General features: G+C 39.1%; 2 protein-coding genes across 5 annotated transcripts in view; one reads left to right on the top strand and one right to left on the bottom strand.

Annotated features, from left to right (window-relative positions):
• Nol8 (nucleolar protein 8) overlaps positions 1-17,622 on the bottom strand; it is a 29,015-nt gene extending 11,393 nt beyond the window's left edge. Inside the window, exons 1-10 of one of the 2 annotated variants that reach the window (XM_010610572.3) lie at positions 17,340-17,622; positions 16,256-16,421; positions 15,226-15,288; positions 13,565-13,643; positions 11,037-11,172; positions 9,391-9,459; positions 6,080-7,891; positions 4,464-4,577; positions 3,367-3,489; positions 2,989-3,079 (exon numbers count right to left, since the gene is read on the bottom strand). In XM_010610572.3, coding sequence (XP_010608874.1) covers positions 2,989-3,079; positions 3,367-3,489; positions 4,464-4,577; positions 6,080-7,891; positions 9,391-9,459; positions 11,037-11,172; positions 13,565-13,643; positions 15,226-15,288; positions 16,256-16,394 — 2,626 coding nt within the window. In that variant the 5' untranslated portion in view covers positions 16,395-16,421; positions 17,340-17,622. The remainder of the gene's footprint in view (positions 1-2,988; positions 3,080-3,366; positions 3,490-4,463; positions 4,578-6,079; positions 7,892-9,390; positions 9,460-11,036; positions 11,173-13,564; positions 13,644-15,225; positions 15,289-16,255; positions 16,422-17,339) is intronic. The other variant, XM_010610573.3, reaches the window with a different exon arrangement.
• Cenpp (centromere protein P) overlaps positions 17,242-25,449 on the top strand; it is a 232,489-nt gene continuing 224,281 nt past the window's right edge. For 2 of the 3 annotated variants that reach the window (XR_777587.2, XM_010610581.2), the window contains exons 1-2: positions 17,734-18,095; positions 23,135-23,316. Coding sequence is in view for 2 of the 3 variants with exons in the window: in XM_010610581.2 (XP_010608883.1) it covers positions 17,989-18,095; positions 23,135-23,316 (289 nt within the window). In the remaining variant the exon portion in view is untranslated. Of the gene's footprint in view, positions 17,413-17,733; positions 18,096-23,134; positions 23,317-25,449 lie in introns of those variants that run through there. The other variant, XM_010610582.2, reaches the window with a different exon arrangement.

The following is a 25,449-nucleotide window of genomic DNA, read 5'->3' as shown; positions in this document are numbered from 1 at the left end:
CCCCCCAAAAAAAAAAAAAAAAAAAAAAAAAAAATATATATATATATACACACACACACACACACACACACTCTATATGAAGTCTAAAAATGATAAGGGTAGGCAAAGAATAAACTTACTGTCAATTTTATATTTGAATAAAATTTGCATAAACAATTACTTCAGTCTTTGATTCAGTCCTGAGTATTGCAGAAAAAAAAAGCCATATACCCGATATTCTGAAGGTATAATAGAACTTCATAAGCTGCTACTCTCAACTAGTAAAAATAGACAAATATCAGAGTATAAAGCTAAAGATATAGTTTGGATAATAGATATATGGAAGAAAACCAAGATTTTAAAAGCCTTAGTTTACTGCAGAATATAAATAACTAACTAACTAGAATAAAATGTTTCAGCTTTTACAGAGAAGGCCCAATAATCTCTAGGGGTTCAATGGAGGTAGACTACTCAACTGAGAAATGCTTTATACTTCAGGTGGAGTATGAGGCAGGAGAGATGGAGCAGATCCTCAGAAGTGGGAGGAGGCACACAGGCAACAAAGGAAACACATACACCAAAGGAACAAAATGGCCAGGAGTTTACACTGTATAAAAGTGAAACATGAAAATGCTAATAGTCAACAGTTTTAGCTTGCAAAAGGAGCAACTTCAATTTTAACCTAATAGCAATCATTTGGGAAGTGGAATATAATGATAAGAAGGGTGGAGGTGATGCAGTCTGGCTGTGCTTTTTATTTGTGGGATACACAAAATTGTGCCTCAAAAGTTGGGAAGGAGAAAAATAGAAAGGAAAAAAAGTTGGGAAAGAAAAGACATGAGAGACAACATGAGAGGTTGTTCTCGGTGTTGAAAAGACAAGAGGCTGGAGTTAGCAAAGTAACCACTATCTTTAACTACTCTTCTTGAGGTTCTGCTCATTCTTGCGCTTTCCACATGGGTTTTGAGTGGAAGATCTGAAGTCAAGTGTCGGGTTAGATACATAAGGTGGTGAGGACCATGCAAAACTTACTGTAAGCCTCTCTGAACCTTGGTTTCCTAAAAGAATCAACAGACTCATTAGAAACTATCTGAGAAAGAGAGTGATGGCAGCACAAATGAGGTGATAATTAAGAGGCAAATGAGATGAACCTAGGAAGGAGAGAAAATACAAAAGAAGACAAGGATAGAGGTTCCGAGATTACCAGAGGGATCTGTAGAGGTTATTCAAGGTAGCCATGTAGGAGATAAAAATCTTTTTTTTTGAGACAAGTTCTTGCTATGTAGCCCAGGCTGGCCTTGAACTGATTGAAATCCTCCTGCCTCAGGCTCCTGTGTGCTGGGATTACAGACATGCATCATTACACCTAGCAGGAAGTATTTTATAGATAATGTGGAGTTGTGGAAAATGCCACAGGAAGTAGAATTAAGGTACTTCTAATAGAATCAATCCACTCAGGTACATCTAAATAAGGATGAATTCAATGGCACTGAATGGTACACTGTTTTTTTGGGGGGTACCAGGGATGGAACTCAAGACCTTGCACTTGCAAGGCAGATGGCAGCATCACAGCTAAATCCCTGGCCAATGGTACACTGCTTTTTAAAAAACATGTACCCAGCATGCACACCAGTGGAAGTGAAAAGGAATAGTTTGATAAGGGTTAATCTGAAAGTGGAATTAGTAACTCCATGGTCCTGTAGTCTATAATGAATGATTAGTTAAGCACATGTTTTCTTGTTAGTGCTGCCAGGCACGTAACTCCCCATGTAACCTATTAGTACCAACAAGAGTGTAACTCAGTAACTCCCTTCTGGAATGTAATGCACTCCATATGATACCCACTGTACGTACACGTCTTCCTTATCTGCTCCTCCTTGGCAGACACTACCCTGAACTGATGCATACTCCAAATATATGTCTCCCTTGTCTAGCTGACCTTACCCTAAAATTAATGTTTCTAACCCTGAGTTTGAACTTGCTGTAGACTAATAAGTAATAATAGTACACACAACCAATGAACTGCTTGTTCTGCTTGTGTATTAGTTCCAGCTTGTGAATACTATTGTTAGGTAAAAAGAGCTGAAAACCAGGACCAGACCAGGACCATAACAAGCCTTTATTATGGGAAGACGTGCCAGACTCTCTCTTAACAAAAGAGAGAACGCAACATGGTACAACAGGGAGCTTCTTTTATAGGAGCGGGGTGGGGTTAGCCTGAGGTGGGGTGGACTTAAGTGAGGTAATATTAAGGGATTGGAGGAGCCTGTGACATCACTAGGAAGGCTTGTGAAATCACTAGTTGCTAGGAGGTAGCAAGTATCAGGTTACCTTTGTGGCAGAAAGAGGAGCATGTTGCGAAGGCTGTCCTTTGGTGGGAGAAGCCATATTTTAACATGGTGTTATGGGAAGGAGGCTGCTATTCCATGTGGCAGCCATCTTAAAGTACAGAGCATTATGGGAAGGAGGAGGCTGCTATTTTATGTAACAGCCAACTTAAGGCAAGGGAAATCTAACACCTATATAAACTATAGACAGACAAAAGACAGTTTTCTGGTCCTCTTAGCAATTATCCCAACCAGGACCATCAACATAAATAAAGTTTGCTTTCTGCCTCCAAGTCCTGGGTGCCTGTCAGAATTTCCATTTACTGGTACAGAAGACAAAAGACTCTTCCTATTAGAAAGCCAAGGGTGACAACCATCCTCCATACCCTCCACCAGAACCTGCCACACTACTGAGAGATTCCCAGGGACCACAACTTCCCACCAGGAGTGAAACAGAAGAAACTGTAAGTTTGGTGGATGTTATCTATACCTGTCTTACTTGTCTGCCTCAAGGAATTAAATTTTACTAAGTAATATGTGAGAGAAACAAGAAATATCAACTGTAAACATTTGGTTACAAACTTTTCAATGTCTCAGGTGTAGAGTTTCTTGTGTTTAATGAAGGAGATTTCTCACCTGTCTAGTTCTGACATTAAGACCTTTTGAACAATGAAGCAATTACCTTCCTGTTCCTCTTCACTGTCACTCTCTAGAAATCTGGAGTCCATGCGGAATCTGTCGTCACTGCCGAAGTGCAACTGTAAATCCATGAGCTACACAGATAATAAGTAAACACAATTGACAACCACATTCCCAAGAAATTGCTTCTAAGGAAGACTCCAAGTGTACCTCCCCAGGCCCTGAAATTCACATCAATATCATTTGCATAATATCACCTGCCCATGAGCCAATTAGAATCTTTCCCATGTGATTCCCTTCCCAAAGAAATATCCAACCCTATAATGTAGGCCTAGCTAGACCTGCCTACATTTACCTAGATTTAAGGACTATAGAAAACAAGGACATGCTACAAGATTTTCAGCTTTTAGTCTTCACTAACCTTTTGTCCAGCTCTGCCCTCAAACTGAGGTTTAATTTTGAACCTGTCACTGTCATCCTCAGAATCAGATTCCTCATCTTCACCACTGTCAAACAGCTTCCCAGATGCTTTACCCATGGATTCCTATTATTTACATGAAAAGAGAAACATTTATTAACCAAGGCAATCAGTATTTATTTTATAGTGAAGTCTTAACCACATTTAAAAACAATCCAGATAAATATATCAAGAACAAGCAAGATGTAGTGGATGGCAACTCTTTTTAATTTTTGAGACAGGGTGTCAGCATGTAGTTCAGGCTGGCCTTGAACTCGAGGTGATCCTCCTGCCTCTGCCTCCCAAGTGCTCGGATTACAGGCATGCACACCCAGCTAGATGGGAACTTTTGACTCAGGGCTCACTAACTGGCTTTTATGGACTCTTCAATGCCAGATGAATTTCAGGGGCAGATGTAACACACAAGACCAGTCCCTGGCATCTTTCACTAAATTGATGCGACTTTGCAGATGACGTAGAAAACATGGAGTATGTGGGCTAAGATCTCTAGGACCCTGTCATCGCAGTGTGCAGTGGCTGGGGCAGACCTGGGTCTTATCACAGCTCCCAGGATTCTAGGTTGCACTGGCCATTTTATGGAGGTCTTAGAATGGGACAGATGTGGATCTGCAAAGTAGGCAAATGTCCTCAGGGACATCTGGTACATCTTACTTTTTTTTTTTTTTTTTTTTTTGCTAACATGTCCTGAATATTTATATGCCAGTTATTATGCTAAGTTTACAAATGACCCACTCCCTTAGTAGTAACAACCACCACTTAGAAGGTAAGTGCTATTAATGTCCCCAGAAGCTCAAAAGGATTGAATAATTTGTTCAGGGTTCCACAGCTAACTAGAGATTGACCTGCCCCTTCAAACCCCAATCTGCCTGTTCAGTTGTTTACTCAATTGCTAGACTATACCATCTCCCAAAATGGAAGCCAAGGGGGGTAATAATAATGTACATCAAGTCCTTCCTCTGTCCAGTATCACGTGAACCACATCATCTGAAAGGACTGAAGGCCACATGCAGTTGAAAGGGTCCCCATCAGGTACATCTTACTTTTACAAGTTCTTCTCCTGGCAGGTTTTGCTTCTGAGTGGATGTCGCCTCCATTTCACTTTCACTGTCAGAACCAAAGATGATGTGTGTTGGCTTGTCCTGTGAAGGTCCATCCTAGGGAGGCCATTAGAAGCACTACAATTTAAGACAACTCAACCTCACACTGAAACATGTCCAATCCCATCATTTCCCAGACCCCCATCCCTCCTTCCCATTCTTATCTAGGGAGTGTGCCATTATCATTTGCTATTTGTCTAAGACCAAAACTTAGGATTCTTTTTTTGTCCATATCCAGTGATCACCAAGTCCTCTCAATCCAACTTTCTTAGTATCTTTAAATCTATTTGCACCACTGCTTCTTTGGTTCTGGCCTTCCACCTCCTGAAGTCTTTCTTGGTCTCTCGATTTGACCCATTCAATTTATTTTCATCATGACCTGAAGGATCTTTCCCAGAGGGTGACAAACTTTTTCTTTAAAGGGCCAAAGAATAAATGTTTTAGACTCTGCAATCCACATATAGTCCCTGTCCTGTATTCAAAAACCATTCTAAGCTTGAAGGCAGTACATAAACAAGGCATGGACCAGATGGCCTGAGAACTGGTTTCCCACCCTGTTCTGAAATGTACACAGGTAATCTTCAGTGCTTAAAATTTTCACTGTTTTTTCATGACTGTTTTTCATGTTTAAGAATGAAGTCCAATCTGTGCAGGCACTCCACAACTCAGCCCTATTTATCACTCTGGCCTCACTTCTTGTTACCTCACAGTCTACAAGTCTCAGTCTTACTGACAGAAATGTTTACTTTTATGCAAACTGCTTCCCTTTCTTAGAACATCTTTCTTCATCCTTCCTGCTCACTTGCCATGAATTCCATCTTACCCTTCCACATGTCTAAAAGCTTAGCAAGCACTCTGACCAGCTTGTTGTCCCACTGGTCTAAACTATGAATGACTGCTCACCACACTATGAGCCAACAGCTGCATGAAAGGCAGGATCATCATCCCTGTGATGTCAATCAAGCATGTAAAGTGGACGCAACTGTTAGAGCAAAGTACATGGGCTCATTATAGTAAATATTACCAAGCTCTGGCAAGTCACAAGTCAGCTTGTAATCATTGTACTTGCTAAGAATTTCTAAATGAAAATAATCAAAATACTACTTGTAGGCCTACAAAGGAGTATAAGCCCAGGGCCAGCCTGGGCAACTTAGTGACACAAAAAAAAAAAAAGGTTAGGGATGCTATGTAAGGCTCTGGTTCAATGTCCAGAACTGAAGCGGGGGGGGCAGGGAAATGATAAAATGATGAAGAAATTTTGGGGGATATTTGTGTGTCTGTGTGTGTAATGGGAATAAAACCCACAGCTGGATGCATGCTAAACAAATGATGTACCTGAGCTATATTCCCAGACCTTAAAATTTAAGATAAATTTAAAATGTTTTCTGTAAGTATCTCATTTCCTTTGGGATGCAGTAGATACTCAGGGTGAAAGACTCTTCTAATTCAAAGACACACAACCTGCAAAGTGGTGAACACTACGAGGGACACCTTTGTGGGAAGGAAAACCTGGACTTTTAAGTGTTTTTATAAAACGCATGCATTGAAAATATACTTACTAAATTTGCCAGTGCGTTATGTACCAGCTTCTTCTGCGCTTCTTTTGCTTTCTGCCTTGCCTCCAAGGCTGCCAAACGCTTCTGATTATCTTCAGCAGGCTTAGCTTTAGCATCTATGCTTGATGAACTACTAACAGCAAGTGAGAAGTCAGCCAGGCTCTCCTGAGTGTCTTCCCTGGAAGAGCGCTTTGGTGGTTTCACACGAGATATGAGGCTGCTGGAATCAGGCTCCTTTTCCTCTGAAGACTCTTTTCTCTGTTGGGCACCGTGGCAATTATCCTTATCAAACCCTATCTTGTGAATCTTGGCACTAAGACTTAAGGATTTCTTACCTTTTAAAGGCAACAGACTAGAAATAAGATTTCTAGTTCCCTTTTCTGAACTGTTTGGGTAGACTACCTTGTGATCTTGGGTCTCACAAGTTAACTGTCTTTGAGGTTCAATGTGATTTAGGCCACTTGTCTTCTTTGTATGTTGGCATGAAGTTAATTTGATTGGTGAGCCATTAGCACGTGGCAGCCCATTTTCTATGGAAATGCTATTGGAATCTTCATGTTTCAAGGAACCTTGTTTTTCATTAATCCTATTTGAGGCAATATTCAAGGTATTTTTCATTGATTCCTTTCCATAGAGACAACCTATTCCTTTGAATGCCTGAAATTTTGGCTTTTTATCTTCCTGTGGTTTCTGTTTACCAAAGGTGTTTTCCTCCCTTAAAAGGGAAGCCAGAATCTCCTCAGGACAAATGCACTGTTTGCCTGTGTAGATTCCACGGGAAGTCTTGGGGCTCTTGGAAGCTCTAGCAAACTTGCAACTTATGGTAGGCTGTGGGCCACTGCTCTCAGTATCTTTTGGAACCTCCAGATTACTGCTAGCTAGCTGTTCCAAATCAGCCAATGTGAGATTAACACAGGGGCAGTTTTTTATCATGGCTTTATATTCTTCATCTCCTTCAGACTCCTCATTGTCCCTGCTGCTGGAATCAGACAGAGGATCATGATTAATAGGCTTCACTCCATGACTGAGGGCTGATTGTTTGTTGTTTTTTCTTTTTTGTACTTTATTACAATGATTGAAAAGCTCTTTATTTTTTAAAGATTTCTTGCTTATAGATTTTTCTTTTTGAGAAAACTCTGCACTGTTTTTTACCTTACTGATGTTTTTCATTGCAATGATTTCATCTGTATCACCTGAATCATATTCACAATCATTTTCCATATTTTCACTAACACAGCAAGAGACATTATTCATACACACACTTGATAAAGAATGAAGTTTATGAACATCCGATTTGAAATCATCCCTTACAACTTCAAAGGGATCAGAGTCATTGATGGAGGACCTTGAGGTTCTCTGTAAGCTTTCCTCTTTTGCAATCATCTTTCTTAATTCATCTTCAGAATCAATATCATCGTCAGACATGCTATTTCTATTCCTGACAGTTTCCAAGCTAGAAGTCTGACAAAGTATATTTTTAAGTTTGTGAGCATCAGAATCAAGCACAGGGTGTGATTTAGAAAGAGTAATGGAATCATGAGATGTTTTTTGTCCAGCTCGTTGCTGTGGTGATATGTTATTCTCCATTACCAAACTGGTCCTTAGACTCACAGTGGAACCCTGGCTCTTTTGTACTTTCATGATCTTCTTGGGAGGACTGAGAAAGTCAGAGAACTCTCCTCGCCGTTTCTTACTCCTAGGGTCATTGCCTCCTTCTAATTCCCAAGTGAGGCGAGTTACAGGAATGGTATTTGTGAAATCCTCCCCTATCTTCTTTAGGTTGTGGCAGTATTTTGATGGATCATATTTCATGATGTTACCCAGTGTCAAGGAACAAAGCAAAAGCACTTAAGTGTTAGGGAAATAGATTAATCTGGTGAAACAAAAAAGAATAGTGCTTAATTTCATTTCATCTTACTCTCAAATTTCTACCAAGATTATCAAATGAGGACTCCTCTAGTAACCCTTCAGGGTCAATGAAATGGAGCTCGCTATGACTTTTTTTTTGGTACCAGGGATTGAACTCGTGCCCTTGTGCTTGTGAGGCAGACAGTGGAACCACTGAGCCAAAACCCCAGCTCTCTCTGACTTTTACAGAGTTAAAACCAGGCACTACTACCACCATTTGGCAGAACTTAAGACTGTATATAAGGGCCAGGGATTTAGCTCAGTGGTTCCACCACCTGCCTCGAAAGTGCAAGGTCCCAAGTTCTATCCTGGGTACCAAAAAAATAAAAAAATAAAAACCTACAACAGACTATATACAACATATAGCAAACTCTGATAATGTATACATACGTTCTACACAGAAGGCCATGACATCACCTCTACAAGGTCTCAGACAACCTGGTCTCATTGATCAGGTTTTGCCTGGTTTCAATATTCTCTCAACATTATCTCTCTGTCCACCATCCTCCTGCCGGCCTGAATATTTTCATGTAATGTTTTCTATTTTCCTCTTTCTAGGGCTAATTTCTACCACTCTTTTTTGGTACCAGGGTTTGAACTCAGGAGCTTGTGCTTGCGAGGCACGTGGTGGAACCACTGGGTTAAATCCCTGGCCCCTACAACTGTTTTGTGTGTGTATGGCGGGGGGGGGCTAATTGGGGATTGAACCCAGAACCTTCATAATGGGCTACAACCCAGGCCCTTTTTAATTTTTCACTTTGAGAGAAGGTCTTGTTAAATCACTAAACTGCCCAGTCTGGGCTCAAATTTGAGATCCTCTTGTCTTGGCCTCCCACAGTGCTGACATTACATGTCTGTGCCACTATGCCTAGCTACTTCCTACTAACTTTTCTAGTAATTTGAAAACCACCTCAGTTCTTCTAAAGCCTTCTTTAACAAGGGGCCCTTGTTCTTTCACCCCTATATAGCTCCATTAGCAATTGTTGCGAATTCCCATGCAACAAGATGTATAATAAAGTCATAAGTAAAACTGCTTTGCTGGCATTCATCATTTGTATTTCTTACTTCATATTTCTTTCTTTAATTATTTTTTGGTACCAGGGATTGAACTCAGTACCGTGCATTTGCAAGGCTGGTGCAGCACCACTGAGGTAAAACCCTGGCCCCATTACTTCATATTTCTTAATTTTATAAAACTTCATGACATTCTCTCATAATGCTGCTTTATACATGTAGGTAAGAAGATCTAACCTTGCCTAGAAAGTGGGAAAACACAAAATTTTTTAATACAAATTTTTAAATCAATATCCAACAATTCATTAATCAAAGGAGTACAATTATAAATGTATTTTGCAAGGATCTATCAGACTGGTAAAAATTACTGAAAAGCTAATCACAAAGGATATTTTACGTTTATGTTGATTCTTAAGATGAAGAACAGGTAAGACTCTTCCAAATTTACTGACAACCCAATTCTAAAGAAAAGAGAGAAAACAGAATGTATTTACAATATACAATATATTTCTCAAATATAAACAAATTAATAATACACAGATATAATGTTTAAAAAGGTTGAATTCATAGTGGGCTGTTATTACTGTTGGGCCTAGTTTTGTGCCAATGAAAAAAATAGTTATCAATGAGAAAAAGTGTGAGAGAAGAGACAAAAGGACATTTAGAGCAACTATGAATTTCAAAAATAGCATGGAAAATATTACATAAAAAAATACCAAGCCTCCAGAAAGAATGGGGTTCTGCTGACACTTTTTACTTTAAACCATGAGATCCATTTCAAACTGCTTACGTCAAGAACAATAATGTTTAAAAATTGGTGTTATTTTAAGCCACCACCTTATAGTTAGTTGTTAAAACAATCAAGAACAGGAAACTCACACAAGAGGCCTCAGTCAATTCCACTGAATTGTTCTGAAGCTGGAGTGGCCCTTGAGAGCTGTCCCAAACTGGTGAATGGCCTAGGCATTTATATTCCCAAATAGACCATCCACGGGATATTGGTGGATCCCAAAAGAGTGCAATCTTAAGGAAAGTAGCTCTTCTCAGTCAAGGGCACTTCCCAGAGATGGGTAAAGCCCTCTCAGAGGCTGAGGTTAATCCAGCGCTTCAAGGCCTGGAAGGATGGGGACATGGCCGTGAGTAGTACACCAGAGCATCCACTATACACTCAGCCATCTAGCCACAGGTTCCATATCCATAAATTCCACATCCACAGATTCAACCAACAGTGGATCAAAAATACTTTAAAAAGATTTTGTCTGGTGGGGGGCCAAGATCTTAACCCAGCCTTTCCAGGAAATAACCTTGACTTCCACCCTTATGGACAATTCGTGTATGCTTGCTACGTGTCTTGCTCTCCCATTTTACCACCACTTAATCCATATTACCTGGGTGAATGTACTTGTAATCTTATTAGTTGGTCATGGTTTTGTGCCACCTCATGCCCACCTTGTAATTTTCCACTGGGTCTTATAGTTTTGTCCTATTTTGTACCTGCCTCACCACATGGCTTTGCTGTATAAAACATCATGGAGAAGTGGGGTGGGTGGGCAACCCACTTTCCAGTCCCCCTTCTGTCTTAGACAGAAGCTTTCTTTCCTTCAATAAATTTTTCCTACTCTTAAAAAAACACAAAAAATTGTGTCTGTACTGAATATGTACTGACTTTTTTCTTTGTAGTTATTCCCCCAAAATATGGTATAATAATTTCTTATATGGCAATTAAAAAAAAAAACAAAAAACACCAGTTATCCACGTATTACAAAGGCTAACTTGGAACCTACCTGAACTTCTCACATCTGCACCCCTTGGTAGACAGCATCTGCCTGAGCTTTCACTTTTCTCTCTTTAAAATGGCATAGAGCTATGATTATGTAAGTTGCAAATACAATTTGAGAACCATGAAGCAGTATCTATGTTAACTACTTCAAAGTAAGAGGGGAGAAAAAGAAAACAACTAGGTTTAGGCAGACATGCATCGTCAAGTGGTCTCAAGTGTCAGTTACTGGGTTGGCTCAGGATACCAGAGGAGACTCACCTTGTGCCCTGGTACTTCTGTGCCTGGAACAGCTTTCATATGGAAATCCACTCCTCCCATCTTTTCCAACAGGTTGGTGTTGCCTGTTGTTGATTTTTCTTTCTTTGCTTTTGCTTCTTCTCTCTCTTGGGCCAGTCTGAATCAAAGGGAAAATATACATTAAAGTTAAAATGACCAATCATAGAACCTGTCTTGTTCCCTTCAATTGAGTCTAAACTCTGTAAACAGCCTTATAGTATTAAAAACTAAAAGTAGAATGTGAGCAGCATAAAGGCTTATATTATTTTCTGAGCATACATTTTCATTGTAGAATAAATCGAAAACATGGGAACATGAAGAAAACAAAGTATGTTTCCTTATCTCACATCCTATTGTTAAATTTTTGTGTAGTTACCTCAGCTTTGTTCTATACATATATACATTTTAAAATGTAATATAGATAATCCTGTAAGTATATTTGGATAATTTTTTTTTTTTTTTTGGTACCAGAGATTGAACTCGGGTCCTTGTGCTTGCAAGGCAGGCCACTGAACCACTGAGCTAAATCCCCGGCCCTAATTGGATAAAGTTTCAAAAATTTTCATTATACTTTCTTTGAAAACATCCCCAACTTTGTGACAATGAAAAAATAGTTATCAATGAGAAAAAGAGAGAAAAGACAAAATGAGAAGGATATTTAAAACAACTATGAATTCCAAAAATAGCACAGAGGATATTACATAAAAAAACACCAATTATCCACATATTACAAAGGCACACTTGGGACCCACATGTACTCTCACACCTAACACCCCCTGGTAGGGAAATAAGGATTCCTCTACAACATGCACCATGTAGGTCTACTTTATTTCCAACTGACTTAGCAGTTGAGGGCTGAGCATGGAGGCTTCTCTCTTCCTGACTTTCCCTCTCCAGTGGGCTTTCCAGGCCCTGACATCTTTGCTTTGCTCCAGCAGATGTCCTAGTTCCCCTTGATGGAAAACCAAGACTACTAATCAAAAACTCCCCCAATTTTCCTTTTTCAATTTAAGAACTTTTGGCATTTTATGTTATCTTCCCTAGCTTTACTTCTGCCTATAAGAAAGACATGTCTTTATTGAGCCTAAATTGTTTTGATAGTTTCTGCTCTCCTAATGCAGAGAATGCCATTTCAACCTTCCAGTTCATTACCCCCAACTCATTCAGGCCTGCACAACTGCTCTGACCAGTCCATACTGGTCTCTTTGCCTCTGCTCTGTCTCCCAGTTTTCCCTTCCTAGCCATGATCCTCCAGCACATTTACACACATGCTCCAAGACAGCAGCACCATGTGCTCTCCCCGCTGGGCACAGGGTACCAGGGCCTGCCCATGGTCACACTGAAATGCTGCTGAATGGAAAGTGCATGTTCACAGCCAGAGGCCCCCAGCTGAAAAACAAAATAAAATTCTTACCTTTCCCATGAGACCGGCCACCTGAAATGTGCCCGTGAGCTATTTGCCATTTATTTTAGACTGTATCTTACTTAGTCTAAAACAATTTTGTCAACTTTCCTGGTTACCCCATTCATATGTTGTTTTTTTTTTTTGGTACCAGAGATCAAATTTGGGACTTTGCACTTGTGAGGCAGACACTGGCACCACCGAGCTAAATCCCTAGCCCTGCAAGGCTATTTTTTTTTTTTTTGGGTGCCAGGGATCAAACTTGGGATGTTGCGCTTTCAAGGCAGGTGGCAGAATCACTGAGCTAAATCCCCGGCCCTCCATTCATATATTCTTAACATGTTTCCCAATTTGAAAGTTCCCAGACTAATCCTTCCTCTGAAAATTTACCTTTAGATTTTTTTAAAGTTCTAAAGGTTGTTATACTGCCTTTCTTAAATTACTTGCATAATTACTTTTATTCCTCTAAGTATGTTTTACTATCTTTATATCTTTGCATGATACAGCATTAGTCTAAATCAATATAAATAATTCAATAGTGTATTAAAATTTTATATGACATAACCCAAAGATTCAGCAGCATTTTCTTTTTTGTTTTTGTTTGATGGTACCAAGGAATGACCCTAAGGCATTACACATGCCAGTCAAACATTCTAGCACTGAGCTACATTCCCAGTCCCTGTAACTCCACTTGCTGACATAAATCCCTGAAAAACACTTGCACATGCGCAGGATCACCTACAATCATACAAAGGTGGAAACAGCCTAAATGTCCTCAGTAGAAGGGACAAACTACTCCATGGTTTCTCTGAAATTGTACTGCTAGTTATTACAGAGAAGGGGGAAGTTTATGTATACCAGAAAAGAACCTGTCTTAACAAAGAAGATATCCTTTTTTTTATAGTTTAATATATACACAGGTAAATGCACTGAATTTTCTTTTGGTGTGGTCTGGGACAAAGAGGATCAGGTTTGAGAGGGACCTTAGTCCTATTTGTAGGCATTTGCTAACAATACTGTATATTACTTGATAATTTCAAAGAAAGTAAGTGAATATATAAAATTGATATAAAGAAATGGGGTTTAAATCCATGAGGAGCAATCTTACCTGTGTAAAAAGCTTTCTTTTGCTAGCTGAATTTGTAGTGTACCACCTTTCCATTTTGTTTTGTTTAAAATGGACATACCTAAAAGAGCATATGGAAATACAAAAATATACTTCAGTGCATGCTTTTTATATTTATTTAATATCAAGGGAAGTAGTCTTGTTTATCACAAAGTAGAAAAAAAATGTAACCTGGAGAGAGATGTAGCCCAAGCTCCCATTTTACCTTGACCATTTACCTGATGATTTCTTATGTTCCCTATCTCACAGATGCAAAACCTACTTGCAGTTTGTTTATAAAGTAATATGAGGAACTTTTGGTGAATAATTCACATTTATTAAGTATTTGCCTGTCATTTCCCATACTATAACTATGAAACACAGTGTAATCTTTTCAGGGTAAATCTGAAGAAATTTTGAAATCCTGGAGTATTTTACCTTTATCAACATATACCAATTAACCTCTGTATAACCTCTAAAATTAATCACAAGCGATCAAACTACGTTTGAATTATTATGTTCTAGTTGATTTTTCTATCAATTTCCTTAATAGTAATCACTAACATAATTTTGTGATAAGTACTATACTAAGTACAAATGTATTATTTAACTTAATCACCACAGTAATATTATGAGGCAGTATTATTTCATTTACCAGATAAGCAAATTGGGGCTCAAGACTCTTAACCTGCCATAGGTAGCACGTAAGCAGAGCTTACATGTTCTTAACCACAATTTCATGTTTCCTCACTGAACAATAATCTCTGCAAATGAAGTGATAAGAGACAGATGGCCTTCTTCCTCTATCTAAAAGCATGTTCCTTTTGAATTCTTTTGACTTATTTTTTGATGGTGGTGCTAGAGATTGAACCTATAGCTTTATACATCTAGGCTCTACATGTCTAGCAGTCTCTTGAATTTTTTTTTCAGTACTAGCAGATCAATCCACTGAACTATATCATCAGCTTTTTCAAAATTTTTTTAAAATTTTGAGACAGGGTCTTGCTGAACTGGCAACTCAGTTTCCATAAAGTGCTAAGGTCTGAGCCACTATTCCCAGACTCTTTCGTTTTGATACCAGGGATCAAACTCAGGACCTTGTGCTTTCGAGGCAGGCAGCAGCACCACTAAGCTAAATCCCCGGCCCTCTTCTGACTTTTTGACCTCAAAGTAAGTAGAATACATTATTGTGTCAGCAGCAGTGTGGATCATGTCCCCCTCCTTCTTCACCAAAGGCCACCATTCACCTTCATCTTAAACTCATAATAAGAGATAGCACAGTTTCAGAGATGGGCTTTTGAGGGAATACTCTACTGCCACAGTAATATTTATCAATAACGACTAGATGTCCAAGAAATGAACAGACTGAGGAGTGTGGCCAAACATTCAGTAGGATATGTGTAACAGGGAGATTCTATGAAAACTTATCCCCGTCCAAATTAGAGAAAACTAGGTTTTAAGTGACCTTACTAGCAATATACTGCTAGTTTACAGGCACAAAAGGAATTGACCTAAACCTGGAAAGATGTAGGATACCACAATTCTCTTGACTATGTCCATAACTCAGAAGAGGATGGTGAGATTTAGATTTAGAACTAAAGTTGTCCCAAGTTACACAGTGATACCAAATGACAAATAGCATAGAAAATATATGATGATCTTACATTTTTTCAAGTCTGCTTCTGCTACTCTGATGTTAACATATGCAAAGACTTTCTGTGCATTTCCTAAAAAAGAAAAAAAAATTTAAGTCTTATTTACAGAAAAATAAAAAATAACTTTCTAGATTTAAAAGATGTTCTTGGAATGAGAACCAAGACTTGTCATATAAAGGTACAAGATCCCAATGATGAATGTAACTGTACTGCATACCTAAAATGTACCAATAAACTCAATGAGAAAAAAAAAAGATGTTCTTGGAATGAGAACCAAGACTTGTCATATAAAGGTACAAGATCCCAATGATGAATGTAACTGTACTGCATACCTAAAATGTACCAATAAACTCAATGAGAAAAAAAAAAGATGTTCTTGGAAACATTCTTTCAAAGAACAATCATTTAATTTTTATTTGATACAAAGATTGTATTTTTCTTTCTCTCTCTTTTTTGGGAGTGCTGGGGATAGAACCCAAGATGTTCACACTGAGCTATATCCTCAGCATCCCCTTCATTTTGAGACAGGGTTTAGCTAAGTTGCTAAGATGTCCAGGCTGGGCTTGAACCTTCCATCCTCCTGCCTCAGCCTCCCAGAGTGCTGGAGAATCCACAACAGTCCTAGACCACGTGCAGAAGTAACTGTGTACTGGGTCAACAGTTCTAGAGATCAGCTCTCACCACTCATGCCTGACTACCTGCCTATATTGGGATTATAGGTGTATGTAACAACACCCAGCTAAGATTATATTTTTCTAAGCATGATTATCAAAATGTTCTAAAAAAGAAAATGAGTAAGATGATGTCAAGTAATCAGTTAAGGAAACATTATGATGTTTCCAAAACCAGATGCTTTTGATATTTTCCTATTTCAGAAATTAATTGTGATCAAATTCTGTATCATACATAGTGCTTCTAGATATAATATATCACTTTCATTGTTCAGAGTTAACATTCACCTCTGGTGTTGTTTTATTTTGTAATATTTGGCCTGAGTTATATTTCCCTTTAACCACCCAGTGAAAAATTATAAATTTACCTTGGTCATCTTTTCGAGTTATGATCTCCACATCAGAAACTTCTCCAAATCTGCCGAACTGATTTTGTAGGTCTGTCTTAGAAATGGCTTGGCTAAGGCCACCCACAAAGAGGCGCTTTGTTTCTCTGTTGGCTTTCATGAAAGCTGGTCATATACCTGGCGTGTTCTAATGGGAAGACAATTTCCTGCATATGGAACATTTCTTTCTCATGGTCCTCAAATGTAACACCCTGAGCCTTCTGTGCTAAATTGGTCTCCTGGTGTTATGTTTTATTTCCTATTGTATTGCTTCCAATACTATGACTGGCGACTACTCAAGCCCTGAGTCACATTCTTTCTAAATGCACTATGGAACTACACAAGCACACACATATAGATACAGGTACTGATAGATGTTTTCCCTCTAAGTGAACACAATTATTATACACTACCTGTTTTCATCTATTTATTTACATTGTAGAGTGTTTTTATTTATTTGGTAGTGAGGATTGAACCCGGGGCCTCCTGCACCACCAGGCCTGGCTATTGTTTATTTGTTCCCACATTTTTTTCACTTAATGCTAAAGGAGAAAAACACCTATGAGCTCCACCGTCATATGAGTAGTAAACAAATGTTGTAATTACAATATCATGGGGCAATAAAACTGCAAAGTGCTATTCAGGCACAGAAAGCGCAACTGATATGATAGGTACTATAGATAATCCGGGTCTAATTTCAGATCCTGGAGTTGTTAGCACTATACTAAAGCTATTGGATTATAGGGGATGCAGGAAAAGTTTTCCAGAGGTACTGAGGTCTGACACTCCTCAGATGTCTCATCTCCTTTAGCACCCTGCAGGCGCTCAGCTCAGTCTGCCTTTTACCAGTAGTTGACGGACTCTTTAAGTGAAGTCACAAAAGCTGGGGATTTGGCTCAGCGGTTCGGTGAAGTCACAAAACAGGATCCAGAGGCCCAATGCACTTCCAGTGGTGTGGATGAGATCTAAACTGTACTTTTTCCTGGTAGATCCCGTCTCCAACCTACGCACCCCTAACTTCCCGAAGAAGAGAAAGAGGCCAAGTCAAACAGCCTCATCTCCATACCTGAACCCTGTTCTCACCACGCCGTCTACGAGCCTGCGCCGCGTTGCCCGTTCTCTTCTGATCACATGTCTCAGTAGGTGCCATCTCTTTTCCTTCCTGCTCCATTTGCAACCCAGCCTCTCAAGGTTCCGTTTCCATACTCAGTATTCAAAAGTTTATTTCGTTTTTACTAAGCCAGTCTGCACCAACTTTCCCTCAACCTCTGCCAAAGAGTCAAGCCAAATGCCGTAATTTCTACCGAAGAAACCTGCGGCTGCTTGTCAGTGGTCTCCTGCACTGGGTAGGCTGACACGAGCGAGCGGAAGCAAAATAAAGAAGCGCTCCCCACTACAAGATCCGGGAAGCTCCAGGTCCGCTCGCGGGGGTGAGCGGCCAAGGGTTTTGGATTCAGACTGGAGCGAACCAATTCTCGAGCAGTTGGAACCGTTCAGAAACAGACTTGGCAATCAGAGTAGCGACGTCAAAGCCCAGGAATATTATCTGAGTGTGGGGGCGACTGCTGTGGGCCGCTGGGGTTACGCGTTGCTGTCGCCTCCCCCCTCGAGCTCCGTAATGGTCCGCGCCCTGAGGGCGCGCGAGGCTTGAAGGGCCGACCCGGGAACTGGGTGAGGGAGGTGGCTGTGGCGTCTCTGGCGGGGGTCGGGTGGCGATGGATGCCGAACGGGCAGAGGTGCGAGCCTTGGAGGCGGAGATTGCAGCTCTGCAGCGCGCTTGCGAACAGCTGCCTGCGCCCTGGGAAGACGGGTCCCGAGTCCGGTAGGTGGCCGGTGGGCTGTAGCCCGTGGGCGGTGTCCCGGGGCGAGACGGTTGACTTTCCACAAAGCACAGAAATGTAACTCCCTGCAGGCCTGGTGCTGACAGTTGTACACTAGAACGCCCCAAAATGTGGTCTTGAGCCAGTACAGATTCTCTTTCTGACGGGGTCCCAGAGTTAGAAGCACTGCGTCTGGGGCTCTGTTGTAAGCGCGTCGCAGTTCAGTAACTCGTCTGCCAAGAGAAAGTCGTTTTCTTAACGGGTTCTCTTTCTCCAATCGGTGACAGGCCAGGAGAAAGTTTGGCCTACCTCCCTTAACTAAATTTTGCCTTCCTCAGGCAGTTGTATCCAATTCGGATTTAATAATTCGGTTTCATGGCCTTTGTTTTTTGTGGGCCACTTAACTACAGTAATTGACACTGATTTTTCGTTTATGATAATAACGTAAACTTTCATTTGAAAAATAACTTCCAGAAAGGAGGTGTAAGAGCTGAGTCCCAAGTTCAGGCACTTCCCTTGATTGAAGAGGAGAGAAATGTGTGTAGTAGTTAATTATGTATCAAGTATGCATCATCTCAAACATGCAAGGCACTTGAAAACATAAATCATCCTTTTTTTTTTTTTTAATATTAGTGAAGACTAATTTGAAGTCAGTGGTGGTGCGGCCTGTCATCCCAGCCACTCTGTAGGCTGAAGCAGGAAGATTACAAATTCAAGCCTAGCCTGGGCAATCAGCAAGACTTAATCTCAAAATTTAAAAAAAAATACATAAAGGGATTGGGGTAGTACAGTACAGTGAGACATAGGGAAACTGAGGGAGCCGCTCCCTTTCCTTCATTCACCTATAAACATAAACTAGCCTTGTTTAAGTTTACGAAGTCACCATGTACGAGGAGGCAGATCATCGACACCTGTGAGAAACAGAATGGGAGGAACCTGGAGTCAGAAGCATCTGACACTTTAACTACTGGAAGCTTGAGTTATTAAGAGTTCCTATTCTTCCTTAGTTCCCTTTCCGCCTTTTTCCCTTTGCCTTTCTACCTGTTCCTGCTGCTACTGTCCTGCAATCTTCAGTTAATGTAGCTACTTACTACAGGTGTACTTAGCAATTCTTTCCTTGATGTACACAAGAACTTGGACTATTTTTGGCCCATTCAACTGTAACGGGGTGAAGGTCCTGGAGTCAATCCCCAGTACTACCATAAATAAATAAAAATTTAAAAGGGCTGGGGATATAGCTCAGTGGTGGATTGCCTGGGTTTAAACCACGCCCTGGGTTTAATTCAATCTCCAGTACCATGAAACGAGAAAAAGACTAATTTGCCATAGGTGCAAGAGAGAATGGGATTTTCCTCAGCTAAATGTCCAAGAGTAGTAGGAAATGTGAAGGATGAAAAGGTTTAAAGAAAAATGCTTGCATGATGTTCTGTACGGTCATGAAAGTAGAGAAAACTGTAATTATTAAAGGGAGTGGAAAACGGAAAACTAATCGTTCAAAGGGCAACAGTTAACAAGGCACATGTATGCTCCTTCACAAATGAATAAATGTGGTAACGACCCTTGCTACGAAGGGTGTGAGCCACCAGCTGTATTAGAATCACTTAGGAATTGTGAGAAGTGTAAACTTCAGCTTCATGTCAAGAGTTAGTGAATGATAATCTGCATTTTAACAAGACATTCTTTCCCTATTGTATTATACTATGGGGAAAAATTGTTTCTTTTACTTACCATAAGATGTCATTAGCCCAGATAATAGAGTATTTTTTTATTTACTTATTTTGTTTTTTTTGTTTGTTTGGTTTTGGACACAGGGTTTCACTATGTAGTTGAAACTGACCTTGAACTCACTATGTAGGCCAGGCTGGTCTCGAACTCGGGGATCCTCCTGCCTCAGCCTCATGAGTGCTGGGATTATAGGCGTGCGCCACCACGCCCAGTGTATATGATATTATTTACATAATCTGGGACTCCTCAGTGACCAAGTTAGGAAAGTAAGGAATATACAGATAATGGGAGATGTTAAATGTCAGTCAGAGTTGTTTAGGTTTAATATGAAGTTATTTCTCACTGTGGTGAAAAAGGAAGATCGGGACTTAATGTACCAAGCTACTTTTTAAGTGACTTTAAATAGTTGGATAGACAGAAGGTAGGGAAATTGGAGCTAAAGCATTGAGCTATGTTTATGTGTACGTATTCTGGAGCCAAATTGCCTGCCTTCAAATTTTGGTTGCTATTGGCTGAGTAATCTTGATTGGGTGATCTCCTATGTTTTTGTTTTATATTTGGTAAAATTGAAGTTTTCAGATTGTTGTAAGGATGAGTTCATATACAGAATTCATTTAGAACAGTATTTTTTCTTAACAAATACTAATTAGCAATCATTGACTTTTAAACAAATCTTGTATAGATTCATTTTAAAAGGAATATTCTTTTTTCATAAATTTTATTTTATCCCATTCCTCCCCCCCCAAGCCCCTCCCCTCCCCTCCCCATGTACAAAAGCTTTGTTTCCATTTTTTCGCATTTCACTTTTTTTCTTGTCCCTTTCTCCCTCCATCCTACCAAAGGGGAAAATAATTCTTTTGAACCTCTTAATTCTGACAAATTTTTAAGCTGCTCAGACAGATTTGTAAATAAAACTCCAAACCAATAAAATTCAAGCTAGCTGCAAATAATTCAAACATCATGCCGGACGTGGTGGTGCACTCCTGTAATCCCAGCACTCGGGAGACTGAGGCAGGAGGATCGTGGCAAGTTCGAGACCAGCCTGGGCTACATAGTGAGTTCCAGGTCAGTCTGAACTACATAGTGAGACCCTGTCTCAAAAAACCAACCAAACAAACAAACAAAAAACAAACATCATTAGTTGAAATAGAACAATGATATTTTGCTCAAATAAGTAATTTCTATAAGAATATGCAGCTTCTGCCTTGTATATGTGGTAATATATATCATAAAATTTACTGTTTTAACCATTTTTAGTGTATGATTTAGCAATATTCACATTATTGAGTAGCATTACCATTATCCATCTCCAGAAATTTTTCATTATCCTGGACTGAAACACTATATATATCCATTATTGAACAGTAACAACATCCTGTACTGCTGACTATGGATTCCTATTTGAGTTTTTCCATATCCTTTAATGTGATAACATGGTTCTTTTACCACTTTGCTCTGTTGAAATACCTGAAATCTTCACTCATAGCTTGCTATGACATTTTGTGTTTACTGGGCAGGAATCATTTGTGCTTGACAATTGCCATTGTTTTTTTTTTTTAAATTGGCTTTCTGTATTTAAAGTAATTTTTTTAGCATCCATAATGGAAAATGCAAGAAAGGGTATGGTAGACTTTCAGATATATAGAATATAATTATGTTAATATTTAAAAATAGGGCCAGGGATTTAGTTCAGTGGTACCGCTGCCTGCCTCACGAGTGCAAGGTCCAGAGTTTTATCTATGGTACCAAAAAAAAAAAAAAAAAAAAAAATTAACATTAAAACAAAATGGAAAAAGAATGTTACAGACTTTATCCCGATCTTGTATCCTCACTATAAATATTTCCTATGGATTTTTTTTTTGTACTAGATATCAAACTCAGGACCTTGTGACTATGGATATTATATATAAGGCTGTAAGGGTTTTGCCTAATGTAGTGGAATTACAAATAGATCTTTTGAGGGAGCAGAAAGAATGATCGTAGTTATAGATATCAGGCCAGTGGAAGAAAACATTTTGTGGGATATCCTACCTTGCAGGAAGAAAAGATACGTTGTAGGTATTTTAGGTGTTACTAGCATGTTTTTAAAAATTCATTTTATTGGTACAAGTTAGATATACTGAATAATCACATTCATCATAAGCAGTTTGTACCTGTACATGGTATATCTTTTTTTGTTGTTATTCCAGGAATCAAACTCAGGATCTCAAGCTTGCCAGGCAGGTGCTGTGCCACTGAGCTAAATCCCCGGCTCTTTGATTCCTCTTTTTTAAAAAAGCTGAGGCTAATGTAAAGGTACAAGATCCCAATAATGAATGTAACTGTACTGTATACCTAAAATGTATAACTAAATTCAATAAACTCAATAAAAAGAAAAAAAATAAAAAAATAAAAGAGCTGAGGCTAATCAGTGAGTGCTCCTTTGAAACAAAGGAATACATATTTAGGACAGCAGAGGCAAGAGCATTAGGGATTTCCTCTAACATTAGTGAAAAGAAGCAGATATTGGAGGACCCAAGATATAACATGACAATCAGAATAATAATGCCCCAGAATCCAAGGAAGAAGTGTTTTAAGATGGCAGAAATATAGATTTGAAGGAAATAATGAATGACAAAAAGTACAATAATCTAATTTTAAAAATTTATTTATTTTTTAGTACTGGGGATCGAACTCAGGACCTTGTGCTTGCGAGGCAGGCAGCGGTACCACTGAGCTAAATCTCCGGCCCCAAAAAAAGTACAATAATCTAATTATTAGCTAAAGTTCTTTTTTCCAAGGACAATATAAAGTTACCTGGTCTCATTGGAGGTCTGGGTATGCATTACTGGAAAGAACTTTTGCCATTTCTTACTCCTTTGAATCTTTACCCCCTGCATTCTTAGATTTCTTAAGATACTTCTTTGTAAAAAATATTTTGTGATACTTTTTTTTTTTTTACAAATTAAAGATAATTCCATTTTTTATTTTTAAGACATCCTAAAATTATTTGAGATATCTTGGGAAATCAGATATTCACTTTGGTAATTCTTGGATGAGAACTAACATTTCAATTTTGCAAAGTATTCTTGTTTTAATTTGTTTCAAAGATGTTTCTAATGTGTATAAATATAGCCACATAATTTGATTATGTTTGCTTTTTGTTGACATTAAAGATTACAGTGTTAATGGCCACATTGGTTTTGAGAAAATTATTATGTAGTTTTAATGGGAAGAGATTAAGCAGAACAAAAATGGGAATGGTTTGTGGAAATTGGGGTGTCAAGTGAAATATTTGTTAGTAATTGTAATAACTTTCTGATATTTGCTTTCTTAGAAAATCATTTCAAGAGATACACCATGCAGATTCTGCAGGGTGGGAATCTTCAAAAGCCCCAAGAAGTCATCTTAGACATTTAGAAGCAGAGCTTTCATTTCTAAGTATGCTTACTGGCTTCAATATAACACATTACTCCAAGAAGACAGAAGATCCGACGAGCGCTGAGATGACAGAAGAAAGTAGGCATCTGCGGCATTCTTGTTGTTGTTGTTGTTGTTTATTGGTGTTAGTCTTGGGGATTGAACCCAGGCTTCACACATGCTGGGCAAGAGCTCATCCACTAATCTACATCGCCAGAGCTTCTAGAATTTTATTTTGAGACAAAGTCTTGCTTAGTTTCCCATGCTGGCCTCAAACTTTTAATCTTCCTACCTGAGTCTCCCAAGTAGCTGGGAATTGCAGGCATACCTAATTGTGTGCAGCTACATTATTTTTAATCTAGAAGTGGTTTTGAAGCTTACCTTATTATATATAGGAAATTTGTTGTCACAGTTTTGAATTAAAATTCTACAAATTTGCTATTTAAAAATGTAATTGTGAGGGGCCAGCGATGAAGAATGAAGGTATCAAATCTTAGTGACTCAAGTTTTATTTGCAAAGATCTATGATGTACTAACAGGTAAGTGGAAATTCAGCCTTGCAATCGGATGTAAAGAACTTGGGTTGGATAAGAGTAACACTGTTCAAAGCGGAAATCATTTTTAGACTTTCCCTCTGAATTAACTGTCAAGACAGGAAGAGGGAGAATGAGCCCAGAAAGTCTTGGGCAGGTCACCACAGAGGGATTTTGTATTACATATAGAAATGGAGTGATGAGATTGAGACTTGAATTACTTGAAAGGAAAAGATGGATACAAAAAGTTTAAAGGGTGAGGATAGACCAGGTATAAAAAAAATTTTTTTTCTGGTACCTGGGATCGAACTCGGGTTCTTGCACTTACAAGGCAGGCAGCAGAAGCACTGAGCTAAATCCCCGGCTGACCAGGTGTAAAATTTACTAGCATAAAAGTCTTAACAAACATGGTGAGGGTGTTGGTGCACACCTATAATCCTAGTACTTAGAAGGCTGAGGCAGGAGGTTTGCTGTGAGGTCCAGGGCAGCAATCTGAATTATATGGTGAGACCTTGTCTCAAAAACAAACCAAAAAGTCTTAATTTAAATATTAGCTATGGGAGGTTAAAAAAGCTACTGTAGCCAGAATAGGAGATTTCTTCTTTTTTTGGTACGGGGGATCAAACTCAGGTCCTTGTGCTTATGAGGCAGGCAACCGCACCACTGAGCTAAATCCTCAGCCCTGGAATAGGAGATTTCCAACAAGGATGTCACAATAGATGAGATACTTCTCTATGAGTACCATGTGTTCATTTTAGAAAACTTGGAAAAATATAAAAATTGAAGAAACATTTTAAAGTTCAAAATCTAAATAGGGATTTGTGAAGTAATTTAGCAAGAAAAATAGTACTGGAAGAGAAGTATTTTAAACAGAAAAGAAATATAGTCTGACACCAATAGACAGGTGGACTCTAGATGTAAAATGTTCCAGTCAGAATACACTGCCTTGTGGCATTGGTTATAGGGAATGGAAAAGGGGATGTTACTAGAATCCCTGCAGTGGGTCCTGGTGTCCTGTGAGCCACTATCACATGAAACTGTTAAGAATAAAGACAAGAACTGAGGCGTAGAGAACCTGAATTTGGGGCCTATAGTGCTGCCCTGGGCAACAAAAGACAAAAGCACCCCAATCTTACCACTATTTATGGAGTTCCTAGTGAGTATCAGATGACTCAGAAGAGAGCGATAATCCTAAATTGACAAGGATCTTATAATAGGAAGTATCAGATGTCTCAGGAGGTGGTGGTAATCCTATGATGGTGAAGATTTTATGTGATGAGTTTAAATTGATTAGGATGGTGAGATGGTTTTAAAACAGTAGGTAGACTGAGTTAAGCTGATGAAGAATTTGACCCTCCCTCTTTATGTTACTGCTTGGTTTTCAACCAGGATGTCTTCAGCTGATGTAATTTTGCCCTTGAGTATCAGAGTACTATTGAGGCCTCAGTACTAATCATAATTTAATTGTCCCCGGAATTATGTAGAAAGTCTCTCAACAACTGGTTTTTAAATATTTCTTTTTCAGCTGGGCGTGGTGGTGCATGCCTGTAATCCCAGCACTCAGGGAGACTGAGGCAGGAGCATCGGCTCTGAGTTTAAGACCAGCCTGGGCTACATATTGAGTTCCAGTCTCAACTGCATAGTGAGACCCTGTCTCCAAAAACCAAAAAAAAAAAAAAAAAAAAAAAAATTTTTTTTT

Source organism: Fukomys damarensis, unplaced genomic scaffold (assembly GCF_012274545.1).
Source record: "Fukomys damarensis isolate Sample0158 unplaced genomic scaffold, DMR_v1.0_HiC HiC_scaffold_27, whole genome shotgun sequence".
Classification (NCBI taxonomy): domain Eukaryota; kingdom Metazoa; phylum Chordata; class Mammalia; order Rodentia; family Bathyergidae; genus Fukomys; species Fukomys damarensis.
Note: the sequence above shows the minus strand (reverse complement) of the source record. Positions and strands in the feature narration are given on the sequence as shown.